The 20,967-nt window shown below is 39.6% G+C and overlaps 2 protein-coding genes across 8 annotated transcripts in view; one reads left to right on the top strand and one right to left on the bottom strand.

The window, feature by feature from the left end:
• Positions 1-15,145, bottom strand: GLT8D2 (glycosyltransferase 8 domain containing 2). 2 transcript variants are annotated; one of them, XM_059846203.1, is made up of 10 exons: positions 12,938-15,145; positions 10,970-11,024; positions 9,458-9,553; positions 8,115-8,283; positions 6,338-6,455; positions 4,939-5,023; positions 2,125-2,237; positions 1,523-1,689; positions 967-1,079; positions 1-429 (listed from the first exon to the last, which is right to left on the bottom strand). In XM_059846203.1, the coding sequence occupies exons 2-10, from the start codon at positions 10,986-10,988 to the stop codon at positions 257-259; spliced, it is 1,053 nt and encodes a 350-aa protein (XP_059702186.1). In that variant the 5' UTR covers positions 10,989-11,024; positions 12,938-15,145; the 3' UTR covers positions 1-256. The 2 variants fall into 2 exon arrangements, with proteins under 2 accessions (XP_059702186.1, XP_059702187.1); XM_059846204.1 differs by having other exon boundaries at positions 293-429; positions 895-1,079.
• Positions 15,123-20,967, top strand: part of HCFC2 (host cell factor C2) — a 19,176-nt gene continuing 13,331 nt past the window's right edge. For 2 of the 6 annotated variants that reach the window (XM_059846185.1, XM_059846184.1), the window contains exons 1-6: positions 15,124-15,329; positions 17,151-17,299; positions 17,686-17,846; positions 18,897-19,105; positions 19,594-19,678; positions 20,716-20,819. In XM_059846185.1, the coding sequence (XP_059702168.1) occupies positions 15,164-15,329; positions 17,151-17,299; positions 17,686-17,846; positions 18,897-19,105; positions 19,594-19,678; positions 20,716-20,819 (874 nt within the window). In that variant the 5' untranslated portion in view covers positions 15,124-15,163. Of the gene's footprint in view, positions 15,330-15,500; positions 15,642-17,150; positions 17,300-17,685; positions 17,847-18,896; positions 19,106-19,593; positions 19,679-20,715; positions 20,820-20,967 lie in introns of those variants that run through there. The other 4 variants (XM_059846189.1, XM_059846186.1, XM_059846188.1 and 1 more) reach the window with 3 other exon arrangements.

A 20,967-nucleotide genomic window follows, 5' to 3' on the forward strand; every position in this document is an offset into this window, starting at 1 on the left:
TTTCACTTATTTGTTTAATGAAAATACTACATTGTCAAATAAATTTGTTTCCCCACCTTACATGAAAGTCAAGATAATCTGAACTGTGTATTGGTCACTCCAGCCTCTCTCACCTGCCATAAGCACACAAAACTGATGGTCAATTATTCATATTTTTAACAAATACTTTGTTTTCTAAAATCAATCAGTCATACAACATGTTGCATCTCAAACTATTAAATGCATCCCATACACTACGTTATGCAGTATTTCGGTATCAGCTGTAAGGATGAGTTAATTTGAACTTCCCTGAGGGGTCAGGAATAAACCAGTTTTCCCAGAGATCAGTGTGGACACTAGGGTAGTCCCAAGGTTTGTATCTCCCATTCCAGTGAAGTAATTTAGATTCTTGAAGAAATTGCTCTGAGTAACGGGCATCAGGACTCCAACCTGCATGGGTAGATTTTAAAAAAATAATTAAAATGCAGTTTTTGAAAATGGAAGACACTGTAGAGTAAGCTAAATTCAGGTGACTTTTTTTCAGAAATCTGATTAGTATGCTTTCATGTTAATTTACAACTAGTTGTATGATACAGCAGCTTTTTTCAGCTTGATGCTTCTTATGCTGCATCAGCAAAAAATCTCAGCAAGTTTTATCTCTCAACACTTTTAACATCTTGGCATAGCTAGGATTAAAAACAAAGTAAAATCTATTCATTTTACCATACCAGCTAAGCCATTATACTTTCCTAGGGTAATTCACCACTCCCAGGTGAAAGGTAGCTACATCCTCCAAAATGTTGGCAACACTGCCAGGCCTCCCCTTTCCTTCCACTGCACCTTTTTTCAGTCTCTCACTATATTCAGATATTTCATATGTTCTTTCCATGTAAGTGGCACATGAGGTAAACTCACCTAAGGTCTTGCGCTGGAATCTCACAAATTCCTCTTAGTTCCAACTTGCAAACAGTGAGAAATTAAACTTACCAAGATGCCTTATGTGCCACATAGGATTAATAGGGGAATATTTTCCATGAAATACAATCAGCATTGGGGAGGTTGCCACACCTCCCCCGAGGGTACTGCTATAGAGGTTTTCCCTGCAAAAGGAAAAATAAAAGAATATGTTCAAAACCTCAAGGAATCTTTAGTACAAAAGGCAGAAGATTAAAAATAAGTATCTGGCAAGAAGGAAATACTCCTCCTTCTTTAAGCTAGACTCAGGAAGGGAAGATCATTCAGTGGCTTCATCCCAGGCTAAGTTGGTCACCCAAAATGAGAACCACATATTCTCAATGTCCCTCAGGATTAAGTGTGGTTTGTGATTGAACACAAGACTAAAATTCCAAGTGGCCATTTCCTGGTACAGAATTGGTCAGCTTTAAACAGATGGAAATGCTGGAACATGAGTTACTTCACTTAACAAGATAAAAAAAAAAAAAAAAAAGAATGCTCAGAGTTAAAAAAATCTGTAAGAGCTTTTAAATGGAAAGTAAAACTGTAAAACAAGTATTAAAGTGTGAAGCTAGATTTCCACACATACTCTACATTTCTTTGCATCCATTTTTCCAACTGCTTTGTAATCCGCTGATGTTTCCATTCAGTCATGTTACCAACAATTACTCCAGGATTAAAGGAGCAGGTGCTGGGGCTGATGCCAAGATCTCTAATGGCTTGCTTTCTGTAGTCCAGAAATCCCATGTATGTGTTCTAAGAAATAAAAAAGTATGTTCATTCCCTGTGAATCTCTGTAAAGATACATGTAATGCACCTCACTCTCACTGAGATGGAGACTAAATATGCTCTCCCAAAGATAAGTTTCTAGATGGTGGTTACCTGTCCTGAGTTATGTATGACAAGGCTGTAAGGCAGGATACTTCCAGATATTAAATTACTTTTTCCACAATATTGTATCATGGAAGTTTGATGAGGCTTTTCTCTTGCTATGTTTGTCTTCTGGTAGCCCACATTAAATCATGCAGCATCACAATTGTACCAGTACAAAAAGTCCTTAATTACCTGTACTATTACAAAGCTATCTATATCTACATATATAAAACTTTCACTTTGGGGAAAACACATAAAATTATCTTAACCCTTATGGGCAAACACATTCATTATTAGAATTCCAGAATGGCATCTTACCTGCATCCCTACACTCCTAACCATTTCATGTGTAGAAGGCAGATCACAATCATCTGAAAAAGCTGCTGCATGTCCAGGAGCTAACTTAGTATCGTAGAGTTCCTGGATGTCACCTGATTACAGAAAGGTCACAAGCATGAGACAACACCTACTGCACTGCTGCAGAGCTGATAGGATATTATCTGCTCTCATATCTTATAAACACACCAGTTTTAAGCATAGCCCCTATTGAATTTTGTAATATGGTGTCTTAGGGTGACTCCATGATGCTTTAATCCCCAATTGTGTGTTCTCTTTATGCTGGATATTCTATTCTGTGCCTTCAAAACTGGCTCTCAGAGCAAAGGTGGGGAGAAGAAGCACAGAGTTTTTGTTATCAGCCTCACTCACTCCCTCTTCCACATTTGGCTGGACTGTTGATGTCTGGGCACAGATAGGGCAGAACACCGCACTCCTTTTGCTTTTTAATCAGTTCGTTTAGCTAGCTGAAGCAGTGTGAGCTTTCCCTGGACTGTTTTTCTTTCCCTCTTGGAAACATTCAAACCTCCTCCAGACTGGGACCCAGGGAAACACCAAGAACACTTTCCAGCCTGCCGGGGCCCACTCTGGGCAGCAGACTTTCCCAGTGCTGGAGGGAATGATAACACAGCAACCACTCTTCAGAGCAGTGAATGAATTTTGTAATCAGGTATTGTTCATATTGTGTGCTGGGGGATGCTTTGCCTGTTAAATAAACAGGTTCTTTCCAGTTGTCTCTGAGGAATCCTTCCTGAACCATTTGGGAGGAGGGGCCATGTGGGTTTGCTTTCTGGGGAGGCCCCCTTTGGAGGTTTTCTCCCAAATTTGCTCTAAACCAGGACATACAGGACCATTTTCAAATTTGCATTTGGATGCCTAAAGTCTATCTTTAGATATTATCATTCAATATTCAATACATTCATATTGTTGTCCAAAACCAGCTACAGCAGAAGCTGATAGGACTGTTAAAAAGCCTGATTACAAACTTGTGCATTCATAGAGCTTGTCTATGGAGAGGGAGGGCACAGGCAATTTTTCTGGGCCTCTTCAAGTCCCACAAAAGTTCTGCCTCAGTGTCTTGCACAGATGAGGTTTTTCCTGTTGTTATGGCACATTTGTCTCCTAGGAAGATACCTGGATTCCCAGCAATGACTGATTGAGGTGTGCCTGTCATTTGACCATCCCTGCTGGCTTCACGGCCCATCCAGCTCCTTCTTGGTGGAGGGAAACATTGTAATGCCTGGCACCTCACTCATCACCTGACTGTCAGGTACCCAAGATGCGCCAGGACAGTTTCAGGGCAGGTGGGAAGCAGAGCACTCCCACAGCAATGAAGTGAGCCTGCACCCCAATCCCTTACAGCTTCCAGTCTTACTTTTGCTTTTATCTCTTTTACTTTTTGTACTGCTGGTCTTCTGCCAAGTCAAACAGCTGAATCAGCTGCTTCTGCAGCTGCACAGCTGCAGGTTACACAAGTAAGAGGAGCTGCCTGGGGACAGGAAAGGCCACTTGGTCAGCAGCAGCCCACCATGAGGTGTGATGTGAAACCGCACCTTTATCCTGCAGCTCCACAATTATTGTCAGCTGACACCCCCAGGGAAAGAGAGAGCCCAGTCCAGGTGAATACAGGTGCTAGAGGGGTGACGGGGGAGTGGCAGGCTCAGCTTGAGCTGCTCCTGAAATTGGAGTGTAAATGAAGACCTGGAACCTTTCAAAGAGTTAAATATTGCTGCTGCCCATTGATGACAGACAGAACAACAAAACAAAAAAAGAGCAGAGATTGCCGAAGCAGACTGGAAACACTCTTGTTGAAGAACTGTGATAGGAATTCTATGGCAAATTAAAATGAGACAGAACAGATTAGCTGTCTTTTACAAAGCAGCAAATAGTGAAGCCTTTAGGGCAGGTTGTCTGAAATCTGCCTCTAGAGAGACAAAACTATAAAAAGGTGCAGAAAAGCAGTGGAGAATTATACTTTTGTCATGTGCAAATTAACTGGTCTTAGTGTTCTTACAGCAAAGACTAATAAAGGCCCAAAAGTTTATTGCAGTTATACTCATTCCTTCCAAAGGAAATTTTGCTTATTTGCCCACCAGGGTTAAAGCACAACACTCCATTTAAAAAGTGCTTTAAAGTAACAAGAAAATATAATAAAACAAATATGAAGACAACAGCTCTACACTGAAAAAAAACCCAACAACTTGGAAACAGAGCATAAAAAACTCACAAGAAATTAATCTTTAAAAAAATAATTGGTCGTCAAAAGAGAGCACTTGGATGATAAGAAAAAAAAAATTTTCAGGATTTCAATGCATTCTAAGTGCTCCCATTTGACAAGGAAGTTTGAAACCTTTGTGATTCTTCAAATTGCTTTACATTCTGAGCTGAAGATGCTCAAAACCATATTTTGAGTGTCTGGAGCTTCCATACACTTTTTTGACTAAATTCCTCTTGCTCTCAAGAACAGCATTTGTGAGAATTTAAATACCAGAAGGAAATGCATGTCACATACTTAATAAACATTGCAGCATCTGAGTGAAATCCATTGTATCTTTTAGCAATTGACCAGAATAAATTAAAATGAAACACACATACAATTTTGATCACAATTATTCAAAATATATGCAGGTAAGTTCTTCCTCAAACTTTCATTTAAACAAACAGATTATTTGTAGTTTCCCTAAGTTCAACACTACTAGCAGCTGCCTCAGTTTCTCTCTCATATTTCCAAATGGCTGTAAAAGCTGCAATAGCTTGGATTTTAATTCTGTTAGAAACTACTTTTTAACAGCTTACCTTGAACAATGATATCATCATCCAAATATATTACTTTCTCATGCTTCTGGATAAGCAAAGGAAGATAAAATCGAATGAAGTTCAGCTATTAAAGAGAAAGAAAAGGTAAAGACTAATGGTAAAGCTGTTCAATGCATCAGTCTCGGGCTTCTGTCTCTATTAAGTCAGTTGGAATTTCTCTCTTTATTGAGCACTAATCAGTGACCATTTGCTTCTTCCCCCACAGCTTTACTGCTATCTCAAATCCAGTATTATTACTATTATTGCTGTTATTACTTATCCACTATGGCCCTAACCATGCAACTCAAATATATTGCTTCCTCACAGAGTCCTTTACTCTGCAAGGGGCCTTTTGAGATCCTCTTGTTCAACCCCCCAGTTGCAGCAGAGCCCACTCGAGCAGGCTTACAGGGACCATGCCCAGTTGGGTTCCGAATATGTCCACAGATGGAGATCCAACAGTCTTTCTGGGCAACTTGAGACTTTTAAACTCATGCTTCAAAAAGGCATTACTTTAGCTCAGAAGGAATTTCATGTTGTTTGTGCCCATTGTCTCTTGTTGCTCCCCTCAAGTATTTACACACATTGAAAAGATCCTCCTGAATCTTGTCTTCTCCAGACTGAAACAGTTTCAACTCTTTCAGCCTCTCATATAAAAGATGCTTCAGCCTCTTTGTAGCCCACATTAGACTCACCCCAGTAAGCCCACATCTTTCTTATACTGGTGGGCTCAGAACTGGACATGGCACTTTCAGAAGGAGCACCTTTCTGGACTTGCTGCCAATGCTCTTCTTAGTGCATTTTTACAGCATACATCGCAACAAACATTTCAAAATGTAGTAGTGTCATCAAGCCACTCTAAAGGAATGATTTGTCTGGTGACACAAACATGGGAAAACTTCTACAACATCAATGAAGAACAGAGGGAAAGGGGACTGAGAATGTAAGAATAACCATAAGAATTCAGATCATTTTACCCAGCCCCTGCCTCCAGAGTGGTCCTAACCAGATGCTCAGTGAAAAATAAAAATAGTGCAAGCATGCAGAGCACTTGCTCCATGTATTCTCCTTGCTTTCAACTATTTTTAGCTCAAGGGATTTTCTGATCTAGATGTGATCTAAATATGAACTTTGATCCTAACTAAACCTAACTTTTTTACATCCACAAGACCTTTCAGCAAGGAATTCTAGAGATGCAGTACTCATTGCAAGAAAAGTGTGCAACATCTCTTGTTTATGCTGTCACTCTGACTAAATTTAATCTCATGGTCATTGGCTCTTGCATTGGAAGAGACATATATGGACACGTCCTCCATGAAATAGAACAGATCTAGGACATTTTTAAGCCCATAAGTACTAAAAACCTCAATAATTTTTTATGTGGTGTTCATTGACTCACAGGCTGCAGTAGCTCAGGACGTGATGCATCTTGTCTGACTTTTCCTTTTAGTACCATAGGATTGAATTCCACAACCTTAAATTTTATTTCTTTCAGTTTAGAATTTTCAATCCACTTCCTGTGATGAAAAGAAAAGAAGTGATAAAAGAAACATCAAATGCATGGCAAGTACTTCCAGCATGAAATTCACAGACACTTAGGAGAATAATAAGAGACCTTAAAAGTTCACGTGATCTGTTCTGTCCCAAGACAGAATCCCTTATGTCTACAGCAATTGCACACAGACCTTTGTTAAACTTGTTCTTAAAATACAAAAAATCCCCCACAAAACCTCAATAAAACAAACACCCCACACCACTCCCCAAACCAGAGACTCCATATGTAGCCCAAACAACTAATCTTTCACCATTACTTCCAATAAACTATATTCTTCTAAGTTTTCTTGCTGTAATTAAAGATTATAATTTTTTACCCTATCTACAGTGCTTTTAAAGTTGAGGTTAGTCATTGCCCTTTCACAGCTTTATGTTCATCCAGATGACTTCCACATCACCTCCTAATTATGTTTTCTTTAGACTAAACTAATTTTCTTTTCATATTTTTGTCAGATTTTTTATCACCACTGTTTATTTTCTCTCCTGACACAAATTGCGGGCACAAAGGCTACAGAAGTGAAGTAGCCAGAGGTGAGAACTGCTAAGAAATGTTGTAGTTTGCATTCACAACTTGGTCCTCTTCAAGACAATGTTTGCAAATTTGAATGCTGAAACATAATGAACTGAAACTTCATGAAATTACATTCATTGAAATATCAGGATATAATTTCCTTTCATGAAATGAAAAAATCATGAGGGAAAATAAATAAAAAAATCAAGGAATGAAGTGAAGAGACATAAAATATAATGAAATGAAGAAAGAAGAAAACTATGTAATGAAGTGAAGCAAGTGAAAGGGAATAGAATAAAATCAAGTGCATTGAAAGAGATGAAACCTCAAGAAATTATATTCACTGAAATCATTTCATTTCCTTTCATGAAATGAGGAATTTTCATTTCAGGAAGGGGAATAAAATGAGAAAATAAGGATTAACGCAAAAAGGATAGAAAGGGAAGGAAAATATACTGCAGTGAAATTGAGAAGAAGAAAATTCTGAAATTAAGTGAAAACAATTAAGTTGAATGGAATGAAGTGCTGTGAAATGAAGTGAAATTTAATGACATGAATATTCATTGAAATCCTGAGATTTCATTTCCTGTCATGAAATGAAGAATTCTCATTTCATTATAGGAAATGAAATGAGAAATTAAGGAACAAAGTGAAATGGAAAGAAAGGATAGTCATCACAATACTTTTTGGGCCTCTTTTAATAACTTTAATACATGATCAACAGAAATTAGCTTTAAACAGCAAGTTTTTTCTTCTCTGAAGGTGAAGATCCAGCACCAGAAGAGAGGTAAATGCAGCGCCACTAAGTGGGATTGTGACAAGCAGGCAGTGTATCCTTACCTCACTACAGATTCTTCTGCAGCCTAGCTACAAAAACCTAAGAACAGGCATGGCACGGCCTGGTTATTTCACATCTCTTTGCATGAGTCAGTGCCTTGTGGAGGACAAAGTGGTCCTTTTTCCATCACATACAGAATCCTGGGGGTTGCTCCCAATACTACTACATTCCCCTGAAAATTCCTCTGAAGTCCGAAAGTTGTTATGCCTGTGCTAGGGGGAGCAACAACATGGCTCTAACTACAGCCCAAAACAAAGCAAGGCTGCTGTGTACCGAATGTGTGGAATGGTTGTCTTCAGCCCAATGATGTAGAATAAAACATTGGCCTCTGTGTTGCTGTAGATGCTGTTGATCGCTGCTACAGCTGCACTCATCCTGCCTGCAGCAGCACAGATCACCACTGGGATTTCTTCCTCCGTTTCCTCAGGGCTCTCCAAATTCACTACAACAAACAAACCCATTTTACATCAGATCTGGGTCACAAAATTAGTAAGTACTACCATAGGGAGTGGAATCATTCTATCATGTCTCAATTTTTTCCTTACCACATCCTACATACATTCCTATCTCACAAAGCACGCAACTTGAGCTGTTGCTAATCCTGAACCACTTGCAGGTTGACTGGACTGTTGGATGCCTCCAAGTAGAATAAATAAGAGTTCTCAGAATCTTCTACTCAGCAGGGGCACAATTTAGCCTGTCCTTCATGTAGCTGCTTATTCATATGAAATCTGGAGAGGTTTGAATACCTTTGAGACTCCTACTTCTCAGTTATATTTTGTGCAAATTGAACAATAGTTTCCAAAATTATCAAAGGAAGGAGGTAAGTCAAAGAGACAGCGCAATTGCATGAGCTCCACTTCTTTGGCAAGCTGGCTTGAAAGGAAGAGTGCAAAAATTTATACCAGCAGGAAGTTGCTAATGATATAAGGGAAAAAACCCTAAACTACACTGAATCAAGTCACATTCCTGCTAAAGATTTATATCCCTGATTAGCACTGATTAACTTACAGAACTTAAACAGATATAACTGTACTGGTTAAACATAACAATTACAGTCATAACAACTCCAACAAGAATATATTGAAAATAAATTATTTATATCAAGATAGAGTTTGTTCACCTTGGCAGCAGTGAGTAAGCTATTTATATAGATACCATATAAATAGCTTACTACACTTAATACTAGTTCAACCTTATCAACGTAGCAGGTTTCTGTCACTATAAAAATTTCAGCTAAAACTTCTGCTGTAAATATGAAGATTTGATGGTCTATCTGAAATGAATAATCAAGCCAAGAACATTCCCAAGGAGGCAGGTGGTGATCAAACTCCTATCTGTTCAGCTCAAGTAAGGATATACTCCAGCATCCATCTACATCAGTGACATCTGGATAAAATCTTAATCAGAATTAACACTCTTAGTCATCACTATCAATCTCCTATAATTTTATTCAAGTAATTCAGAAGCAAAATGCTTTCCATCAAGACTATATGCAGCAGTGTGAGTAGTTCATCTACTGCAGGACATTCAGTAAGGTGAAAAGTGCTGTTCAAGTTAAAACATGAGGAATACAAAACAGGAACATAAATGAAACTGAAGTGAGAGTCACTTACCTGTTTCATTTCTTAATGCCAAGGGCACTTGGTGAACTTTGCTATACAGAATAGCGCACACAGTTAAGACAAGAAGTAACAGTAAGATCTGGTTAACTGAAACAAGAGGGAGAATGTGTTAACAATCAAAATAGCAGCTAATTCCCAAGCATCTGATGAAGAAAAAGAATCCAATTTACAACCAGTACAGGTGATAAAAGAATTTGATAACCTATATCTGTTGTGTTTTTCTTATGTTATTTGATCAAGCTAAAAACTTTCCATTAGAAACACAACAGTAATTCTCCCTTTTTAAAATAATCCCCAATGATCTGATTTTCATGGTTAATTTGCTCACTAAATCATAAGAGTCCCAATATATTTGGATTATCCATACTAAAAAATTCACATATTTCTGAATTTAACCAGGAGTTCAGAACAGGTTTTTTTTCCTGGCTAGTCTGTTGTCTGTTTACACTCACTTAATGAGTTAATTATTTTTATGTAGCCCTTCCATTCTGTTATGCTTCCCTGATGAAACTTTAGACACAGGAGAATTTTTATATCTATTTCAGTGTTCAGATCCTGAAGGTGTATTTCAGCAAAACCCTAAAAATTCTAGAAAAACAAACCCACCATGCTAGTAAAACCAGGAATGTTTCAAAATATTTGAAAATACTTATTTTGACAGGGTAATTTAAATCAGTAAAATCAAAGCAAGGCAAAGACCTGACTGTATATTCTGATTTGTAGATCCTAGAAGACTGTCTTGTACAAATTTAAGTCATTCAACACAAACCAGACACGTGCAGGTGTTGGGACAGTTCACCAAGGACAATAGGGAAGGAATACATTGCCCTCATCAACATGGGTGTTCTTTGTTTCAGACTACTTTGTTACATTTGTGCCATCATAAAATGTATTTAAGGTGTTCAAAAGAGCAAAGGGAACAGAGTTTTGATCTATTTCAATCAAAATGGCCAACAGGCCACAACTGGGCACAAGACTAGATTGAAATTGGTAAACCAAATCTGCACTAATTTAAACCAGCAGAGGAAAAAGCCCACTAACTTCTGAGAAATTTCGGGCACATGAATAAATGCAGAAGTCAATTTTCAGTCACTGAAAATCCCTTACAGCTGATGAGAACCCCAAAATTCTTGGGGCCACACCTCTATACTGAGCATGAATAGCATTAACATGCAGAGCTCTGTAAAATTCAGCTTCAGCGCCCTGGGTACAATTCACATGAAAACAGCAGCTACTTGCAGTATTGGTGGGAAATTTCACAATCTCCAGTCTCATGAAGTAAAGCAGTGAGTAATTTTAAATTAATGTGAATTATGGTGGTACTTATCTGACACAGTTAACAGGAAAAGCTTTATCTGCATACTTAAAGTTAAGCATAATTTAGCAATACCAGAACTATAAATTTGTACGCCACTCTGAAAACAGTTGCATGAGAAATTGGATTTGACATTTCTGTCCTCTTTTAAAAAAACACATCTTTCAAATGTTTTTAATCTCTCTTACCTTTCTTTAAAAGAGCCATGTGTCCTGTTGGATGACAACTGTGATCTGTGGTAAACTAAAATAAAAAAAATAATTAAGAAAAAAAAATAAAAGAGAGAAACATCAATAATGCCAGAAGCAAATTCTTGTTAGTTACATAAAGGTCTAGGTTTTGGATTATCAAATTTTACTGTGGAACTGGTAAAAGTTAAACTGCAATTAATCTCTGTAAATATCTTTTTTTTTTTTTTTAACAAATACTTGTTTTATGGGTTTGAAATATTTTCATTAATAATTTAGCAACTAATAGGTTCTGAAAAACATTTTCATAAATCCCATCTGATCACCTATGTCAATAGGTGATTTTTAGTACTTTTAGGATACTGTGCAAAGAAGTATTAAAACATCCACTAATGCAGTTTATAAAAATATTTATCTCTGATTTCACCTCCAACATAGTAACTACATCAAATACTAACGTCTTGCTGGAGTATGCATTCCTAAACACATGGGAGCCTTGTACCAGGGCAGTGTCTTCTAGACTCCCCAAAAATTTCAGAGCAATAGTGCAAATATTTTCTTACAGCCGTATTCTTCCAGTGGGTGTAGTGGGCTTGTATTTATGCACATTTTTTGTGATGCATTAGAAAAGGAGGTGGCCTTCCCTAAAACTGTGCTTCTAGTCCAGGCCTGAGAGCAGCCATGTCTGAGAAGACAGAACATGATCACTAAAGTACATGATTATGAGAAATACAACATTCGTTTGAATTCTGGACCCAAAGCTACTGTTTATGAAAGAAAACACAAAGCACATAACCAAAACAACAACCACCAACAATAAAAAACAGCACCAGAAGTGGGAGATGGGAGAGAAAAATCCAACTGTGTGATCTAACCTTTATACTATGCAGGGATAGAACAGAAAACAATTTTTCCTGCTTCCACACCTACAGATATGGACACATTACAGCACAGATTAAGATATAAGATGGGTTCTATGCACACACAAAAGTGAAGTTTATTCCAGCTCCTTGACAAATCAGACAAAAAGCAAGAATTCTTGAAATCTGAGTCACAAAACTAACCACTTCCCATTGGTTAGTGCTCAACTTGAGGCAGAATACTAAATTAGTCTTTACTTTGACCAACAAGCTAAATGACAAGAACAATAAAAACAACAAAAAATATATATTAAATTTAAGATGTGGCATTGTTTACAAACCACTTATATTCAAATGTATTTAAGTCAGCTAATGGCTAAATCACAGTGAGAAAGGAGTACTCCGTAAGTTCTTCCACATCTGCACTACTTATCTACACTCCAGGAGACCACTCGCTTCATGTGGCATTAATTTACAGAGAGGAAATCTAGCTTATCTGTCAGAAAAAAACACAGCTGAGAAAGCCTTTCTCTCATGCACTACACAGAAGTATTACTTTCTTTTACACTTAAAAACTTTACTCATTTAGGTAAGCAGAGAGACAACAGAACCTGCTACACTCTTGGACTAATTTTCTAACCCCACTTTAGCTGATCACAATCTTACCCTGATTTCCATAGAGGTGCCTACTATCTTTGAATTAGCATTTGTAACAATAGCCACAAACAATCCTGATGATCACTGCAAGATGAAAGCTGCACAGCCACAGCTTCATGCTATCTCTGGAAATTATTAAATCCACATAAACTGAACCATGTTTTAAACTTTAAAATCCATAGACAGACTCTCACACAAGTCTAACTTCTACAACTACAGCATTCCTAAGCCCCTGAAACACCAATTGATTACCGACTGATTTTTAACGAAAGAGAGGTATATTTGCTCCCCTGCAAGAATTTAGTCATTTACTGTAGACATTATTTCCTGGAACCTGGCAGTCCCTAATTCAGCTGCCAAATCCTGTAACAAAACGAGGGGCTGCAAAAGGGAAAGCTCAAAAACAGTGACATTACTGCTCAGATATTTCCTGCTTAATTATTCTCTTTACCTCTTCAAAGCAGCACAGTATTTGGGACTCCTCTCTCCTGAAGTGCTGTGGAGTTATTTACTTGGATCCCAGATAGCCCACAGCTGTAAGCAGTCTTGCCAAAGCATCCTCGACCACCATCCTCCTTTGAAGTCACCCACACAAGGGCCTTACAGGGCACAGTAACAGTTTTACGATTCAATTCCTTTTTCGAACTCCTCAAAGTTTACTTTGGAGTTGTGCTGGTTTTCTTTCTTTCTCTGCTGCTGAGGAATGGTGCAGAGTCCAGACACTTTGCTGGAGGAATAAGAGCACATAAACCACTTCCAGATGTGCAGAGTGATGATACAGACCCAGATCTGGCAAACTTGCCTCAGAGCTTCAGCTAGCAGATTGCAAACAAATCCCATAAGACAAAAAGTCTTAAAGGGGTGGGGGAAAGAGAAGGAAACAAACCCTTCCAGAGGTTACTCCCAAAATGTAGCTGCAAGTTATGTTTTTAGTCATTATTTATGGTAAATGTGAACAGGCAACTAGTGTGCAAGAGCCAGACTACAACATGCCAAAGTTTCTGTTAAGAAAGCCAAAGTTTTTCCAGTGTCTATTGGCAGAGTTCTTAAGAGTCAAAATCTAAGGGAAACTTGAAAAAGTCAACTCTGAACGTGCATTTTGACTTGAATCATCTCATTTCCTAATCTTTGAGCATTTAATCCCCAGGTTTGATTTAGATTCAAAAGGATCTTGGATCAACGTAACAAGCACATGGTGATACCCTGCCTCCTAAGCTCTCCTGGAATGCTTTTGCAGTTTTCTTTCTACAGCACTTCTTTTATTTGAATTCTGTCCCTCTCTTCTAAGAATGAATTTTATAAATGATAAACCACTGTTTTGTAACAAGACTTTCATGAGTACTGAAAGGAATAACAATAAACATCTTCAACTCTATTTTTCATATTTTTATTGTGAGGCAGTGCCAAATTTATGAGTAGTAGTCAATAAAGGTCTTAAAAATCTTAATTATTTTAAATGACAATTGCTCTATTTGCAGCAGCCAAAAATGTGGGATTTCAACAATGTGCCTCAAACATGCCCAAACTGTATTATCTGTGTCTGATTTTGTACAGGAATCTATCCTCTTGAACAAAAATTAAATTAAGAGTTATACATAAAGATATATGCTTTGTGCAGATGGCCACAACTATTAGTATTTTGTTGTGCTATGATATTTAAGTTGTATTAAGCTCATGTTCACCAAAATCCACCCACGTTTTTTTTCACCTTCCCTTCCATTTCTATGTGAATCTCAACAGATCTAAGCAGCATGCAGTCATATGAACCTGCAGAACTGGGGCTGGGTCCTTCACCTGGCAGAACCCTCGGGATTACTAGCAATGCAGTAACACCTTCACAGAATCACAAAATCAGGTTGGAAAAGCATTCTGAAACCACCACCTTGTCAATTAGACCAAGGCAGTACGTGCCACACCCAGCCCTTCCTTAAACACCTCCACCACATCCCTGGGCAGCCCATTCTAATGTCTAATCAGCCTTTCTATGAGGAAATTCCTCCTAATGTCCAACGTCAATTACACATCTCAGCATCATCATTTACCGTGTAGAACTCAACAATGAGAAGAAACTTTTAGCACCAGATACACCTTCTTTGGATTACCCTCAGCATCACACGTTTATATTCTCACAAGACACTCCCTTCATACAGGAAAGAGCAGCTTCTCTCCTGCAGAATGAGACCTTCGAATTCACTCAGATCACCCGCTACCAGCTGTAGAACCGAAACCTCGGTTGCTAATCTCAACCTTCAGTGTTTAAACAGGAACTCATTTCTTTCTCGCCGCACACCTAGCAGGCAGCAGCATTGCCTCGCCTACCACTAGCCAGTAAAAAAAAAAAAACAAAAAACAAAAAACAAAAAACAACCAAAAAACACACGTTTCTGAGGGCTCGGCGGCAATGGGGGTGCCCCAAGCAGAGGAGCCCATGCCGCCCCGCGGTGCCCGAGCGCCCCTCGGGCGGCATACGCTGCAGGCACGGAGTCCCTCCACAGGGCTCCCGCTGGAGCACGGACGGACCCGGGGGCGCCTCAGGAGCAGAGGGCGCCGTACTGGGCTAGGGCTACGGCGGAGGCGGCCGTGGGGCGGGACACAGACCCGCCGCCCTCACGTCAGCACTCCCCCTTTCCCGGCGGGCTGCCCCGGCAGCGCAGTGCGTTGTGGGAGCGGCGCTGAGATGGCGGCGGCCGCCGCCGGGCTGAGCTGGAGGCGGGTGTCCTCCTTCACGGGGCCGGTCCCACGCTCCCGCCACGGGCATCGCGCGGTCGCCATCCGAGAGTTGCTCATCATCTTCGGCGGCGGCAACGAGGGCATCGCCGACGAGCTGCACGTCTACAACACGGGTGCGCGGGGCGGGGCCCCGCCGCGGGGCGGGAGGAGCGGGGGGGACAGCGGCGGGGCTGTCCCGTCCAGGACCGCTGGTGGCACCGGGCTCCGCACGGCGCCGAGGATCCCCTCAGGCCTCCCGCCCTCCCTCGGCACTGCCCGCGGGGGGCCTGGCCAAGGAGGCGGCGGGCGGGCTAAGGAGCTGCCCGAAATGGCGGAGCGGAAAATACGCCTGGGCTAGGGGTCTTCCGTGGGGTAGTGCTGCGCCCTGGCTGGTGTTGCGGGGTTGGTGCTCCTTGCTGAGGAAGAGCGACCGGCAGGATCGCCCGGTGCGTGTCGCGTCTGCTCTGCTGTCCCCGGCTGTCTCGCAGGGATGCGGTGCCTCTCTTCCCTGGCAGGTCGAGGCTGAATGGCGGCAGGCAGGATTAGTCCGTACGAGTGCCTGGATCCCCCTCCTTCCCTCTGGTGGCGGCAGCTCACGAGAGCCGAATGCGCTGGAATGGGAATCTTGTTTGGAAAAGTGAACGTGTTGCCATCGGGAGCCTTTCCAAACAGGAAACTGCCCAAGACCGATTTTATTTGTGAAAGATCAGATGCCCAAATAGTTACTGTACAGAATGCTGAATGAGGCTGGAAAGCTTGCGTGTAATTTCAGGGCTTGGGCCAAGATGGGGCAGTTCAGTGGCTGATCTGTGCTTGTCAGTGAGACAGTGTTGGCTGCTTGAGGTTTTTCCAGGCAGATTTTTCCCACATAGCTTAAAGATCTACTATGCTTAAATCACATTTCTGATGGGAAAATGAAAAAAATCTCTTAACCTTTCTGTTCTGACAAGTAATCAATCCAAAGAAAACTCTTAACATAGTTATGCCATCAGAACAGAGGTTCTGACGAGTGCCTTTTGAGTGAGTCTTATCGTGACTTGGTTTTTTTCTTCCCAGACTTTCTTATTAAGGTGTTTCCCCTTTGCAGCAGTGACAAAAAGCATCGTGACTTAGTTGCTCTAGTTCCCGGATGAATGCTTGGCCCAAACTGACCTTTTTTATTCTGGGGTTTAAGATGCAGTGTTATGACCTAAGCTGCCCCAGTGTGGCATGTCATCCCACACAGGCCCTTGCTGTGCATGTGATGATTTTTGAAGAGCTGGCACACAGTGAGAGCGTCTTAATCCCCTGCAACAACACGCACTGGGAGCCTCTAATTTTCTACTTCTCCTCTTCGTGGTCATAAAAAGGCATAGGAAAAAGAAGACATTGTCCCCTGTAATTCTTAAATTTCAGAACAGTTTAGGCACCACTATGCTGCTGCTGGATCAGACAGTCTCAGTTGCTTTTTCTTGACTCTGTGCCTTTCCTCTCCCACTCTGTGGATATTAAAAGGGGTCCCAGAACAGTGTAATTAGGTTTTGAATAGGGCTGTTAAGTCCAGGTACAGTGCCATGCTGCTCTAGCTGTAATAATTCTGTTTCTAGAGCTAGCTCCCTCTGAGTTAGCGTGGTTATCTCTTTTGTGTGGAACTGCACTTGTGTTCCTCATTAGCCTCTATTTTTGGCAAGTCTGTTAAGTTGGTGGATGACCCTTCATGACTGACTTAGTTACAGTGACCTCATGAGCTCATTCATGTACTGAGTAACACTGATTTGATAGAGGTGTTTGCTTTTCTTGTTATTAAAGAAAATAAGAATTCATTTAAAACTAAGTGTGAAGCAAATAGTCATAGTTATCTGCAGATAAAAGGTAATTCTTTAGAAAGCAGAGGTGTTTAAAAATACATGTTTCAGTGTTTGAAATATTTTTCTATTCTATTTTTCTGGCTTTTGGCTTTTTATTTCCTACTATAGTTACGAATCAATGGTTCCTTCCTGCTGTAAGGGGAGATATTCCTCCAGGCTGTGCGGCACATGGATTTGTTTGTGATGGTACCAGAATACTAGTTTTTGGAGGAATGGTTGAATATGGAAGATATAGCAATGATTTATATGAATTGCAGGTAGGAAATGTATGAATATGTTTTGATTTTCAGAACTACTATATTTATCTGTTTATAAAGAAACACATTTTATTTTACCAGCTGCAGAGGAAAATTAGATGATCTTTGCTCTTCTTCAGAAGACTTTTTCCGTCTTAAGAATCTAAAGTTTATTCTAAATAACTTTGAAGTAGAGACTTTCATCTAGTCTAAATAAAGTATAATATATTTAATATTTTATTAAGGTTAGCTCTTACATATCCCTTTTAATGAATATCCTGAGAAAAGCTCAGCATTCCCTTAAAAATAATTCAGAAAATATGTAAGTGTTAATATTTTATGAATTCTATTTGTTATGACAGACTATCAATGAAATTATTTTAAAATAAATTTTTCTTGTCTTCAAGGCAAGTCGATGGCTCTGGAAAAAAGTAAAACCTCAAGCTCCTTCAAATGGATCACCACCCTGTCCTCGGCTTGGCCACAGCTTTTCTTTGTATGGTAACAAGTGCTATTTATTTGGTGGCCTGGCAAATGAAAGTGAAGATTCAAATAATAATGTTCCCAGGTATGCTGATTTGTCTTTGAATTTAACGGCTTTAAAAACAAGTTACTTGATTTGACAGCTTTGAAAAGGAACATTCTAGGCAGGCTGTCCTGCATATCAAGTGCTCAAAGTTGGATTATTTGTGCAGTGAAGGGGTTACATGCGAAGAAGGTTAAGTATTCCTTTTGCTAATCCCACAATATAGAGCACTGAGTGACAGCTCTGACACTTCTGTAGGGCAACCTGAGTAGGCTTTCGTATTTGTCCTGGTATTTTGGGTGATATTTTTAAGAATGGCTTGTTTGTTAGAATTACCTCAATCAGCAGAGTCTCATGAGTCATCAGAGACTTGGGTCGATGTTTCTTCTGTATTGCTGTGAAAAACAGTTATCAATTCATCTGGAAATTTTTTACAATAACAGCTGAAGTTGCTATTTTTGTAAGAAACTATGCTATAATGCTGAAGTTTTATATCCACATTTACCTGCAGTTCAGAGCACTTATGTCCACTGAGCTATAAACTGGCAATTTCAAGCTCAGTAAACAAAAGGTGTCTGGTGTGAATGCCAAGATTCAAAGACCATTATCTAAAAATAACTTGCTGATAGATTCAGCAACAAATGGCTAATTGTGCATTGGCCAGCCTGAAGACACAAGAAAACAAACAGCTTCTTCCCACCTTTGTTGCCTTAAGAGTTGCGGAAATTTCTCTATAGTACCTCTTGTCATCATGTATTTCCCACAGCTTTGGGGTTTATTGTGTGTCTGTATGTAGCAATTTTTGCAAGAAATGTTGTTTTCATGTTTCTTTCATATAATACAGTGTAGCAAATAAGAGAGGATGTTTTCTCAGAGGCAACAAGTTATAACTGTTAATTTTTTTTGTTTGTTTGAAATCCATTTTGAATTCAGATTTGGTACTGCCCACAATGCATCAAATGTTTTGAGAGTTTAGAACTCTGCACCCTCCCAAGACAGAAGTTTGTAATACCTGGAAGTGGTCAGGGTTTAAAGTGCACTTGTTGTCATACTTTTAAGTGAGTTTTTCATACTTTGACAATAATACTCTAGATATTTAAATGATTTCTATGAACTGGAGCTGCAACATGGGTCTGGCGTGGTTGGCTGGAGTATTCCTGTGACCAAAGGAATCTTGCCATCTCCCCGAGAATCTCACACAGCCATAGTGTACTGCAGAAAAGATGTGGGAAGCCCAAAGATGTATATTTTTGGAGGCATGTGTGGCTGTCGGCTTAATGATCTCTGGGAACTTGACATAGGTGAGTTGGTTTGCCAGCGGAAGTCAGTGCTTACTGGCTGAGGGGAAAAATTACAGTATGGAATTGTTAATGGCAGGCTGTGGTGCAGATATTCTTGAGACTGACACCATAGTGTTAACCTTTTGTAATATTTGGAATTAAATAGATTGTTTGCATATATTATCCTCACTGATTATGGGTACTCATGAGACAGATATTATAGTCTTTAAAACATTCTAAAGAAACCAAGTTGAATAACCATAATGAAACCATAATTTATGTTTTTGATAAACATTTGGTTTGTCAGTATTTCCTGTGATTTTTTAAAAAGAAGTTCCAAGTGCTTGTTATTGTACCCTTTTCCTAAAAGTAGCCATCTTAAAAAGGTGAAATTTAGCTTTGCTGAATATTAGAGGTAGCTTCCCTCCGAAAACCCCGGTAGTGAAATATGTAGAAACAAGATAATTTTTTTTTTTTTTTTTTTGAGGATTTTATTCTCTTTCTTTTAGAAACCATGACCTGGTCAAGACCAGAAACCAAAGGGACAGTACCACTTCCTCGCAGTCTCCATACGGCCAATGTAATAGGAAACAAGTATGTCTGTTGTTAAAAGCTCAACTCTAGAAAGGTACACCTAGTAGGAGAATCACGATGCTTATCCACTACTGCTCAGTATAAACATCAGCCCTGTAGAGTAGTTTTCTGCTGCTGTTTCAGTGCCACTGTTAACTCAAGGGTAGCAATCTGTCAGTGTTTCCATGCAGCAGGACAATCTGCCCAAGCCACCAGCAGCTTTGTGGGCTTCTTGGAGCGCCTTTGTGCATTCTGGAGCAGCCTCAGCTGGGCTTGAGCTCTGTCAGGAGTGAGCTTCAGTGTCTCTGTGTGTGTGACACAGATGAGGTAGCTATGCAGAGAAACTTCTCAAAGAGTAAAACTAGTTCCAGGCAAAACTATTTCCCATTTTTTCTGCAGTCTGTCCCTCATTACTCTGCTTCTTGCCATTATGGTTTGTTTTGGCAGGTAGCATTGATAAAATGGATTTTTAAACATGGGTTTCAGTCCATTTTGTATCAATTTACAAGCTGTCATGAGGAGAAAGAGGCAAGGGAGTAAAGAAGTATGAAAGCTTTCTGTCTTCTGATCCAACAGCTTAGCTTTTTATTATTTACTAAGGATGTTAGTGGTTTGTAGCCTGCATTATATTTTAAAATTTTGATATCTGAATTATATCAAAATTTAATATGATGCCAGTCATCTTATTTTAGCATGACTTACTGAGGGCTCTGCAGTAAAGGATTGTAGAAATTCTGTTGTATGTGTGGGATTTTTGGAGAGCATTAGCAGTTTGATGGTTTGCTAAATGTTACGGTATTAACTGCTGTTTTTAGGAAGTTGTTTGAGAAGTTTCTGGGACTTTTTTGTGTGGTTGGGTTTTTCAATCAGTTTACTCTGAAATTTCAGGAGGTAGATGTCCCCAACAGTACTTCATATAGACAATAGATACAAATAAAATTTGCTGTGAACCAGAACTGTAACACACTGGAAATTTTCCTTTTTGTCCTAGTTTGAGAGAGCACATACAGCACATCTAGATGTTCTCTTTCCCTCTTCCCTCTTTTTCTGTATTTCAGAATGTATGTTTTTGGTGGATGGGTTCCACAGTCAGCAGGAGGTGAAATTTCTGCTCCTGATGGTGAATGGAAATGCACCGGTTCCTTTTCTTACCTTAATTTGGGTTAGTGTTTCTGCCTTTCTGGGAGTGGATATTTTGAATTAATATTTTCTTAACAGAGTAGAGTAACTATTTTGAAGACCTTGAGAAAATTTTAGGACACATAGTTGTAATCCTGGTTGACTATAAAAGTTGCTAGTTTTTTGTACAT

Source organism: Haemorhous mexicanus, chromosome 5 (genome assembly GCF_027477595.1).
Source record: "Haemorhous mexicanus isolate bHaeMex1 chromosome 5, bHaeMex1.pri, whole genome shotgun sequence".
NCBI classification, from domain to species: Eukaryota; Metazoa; Chordata; class Aves; order Passeriformes; family Fringillidae; genus Haemorhous; species Haemorhous mexicanus.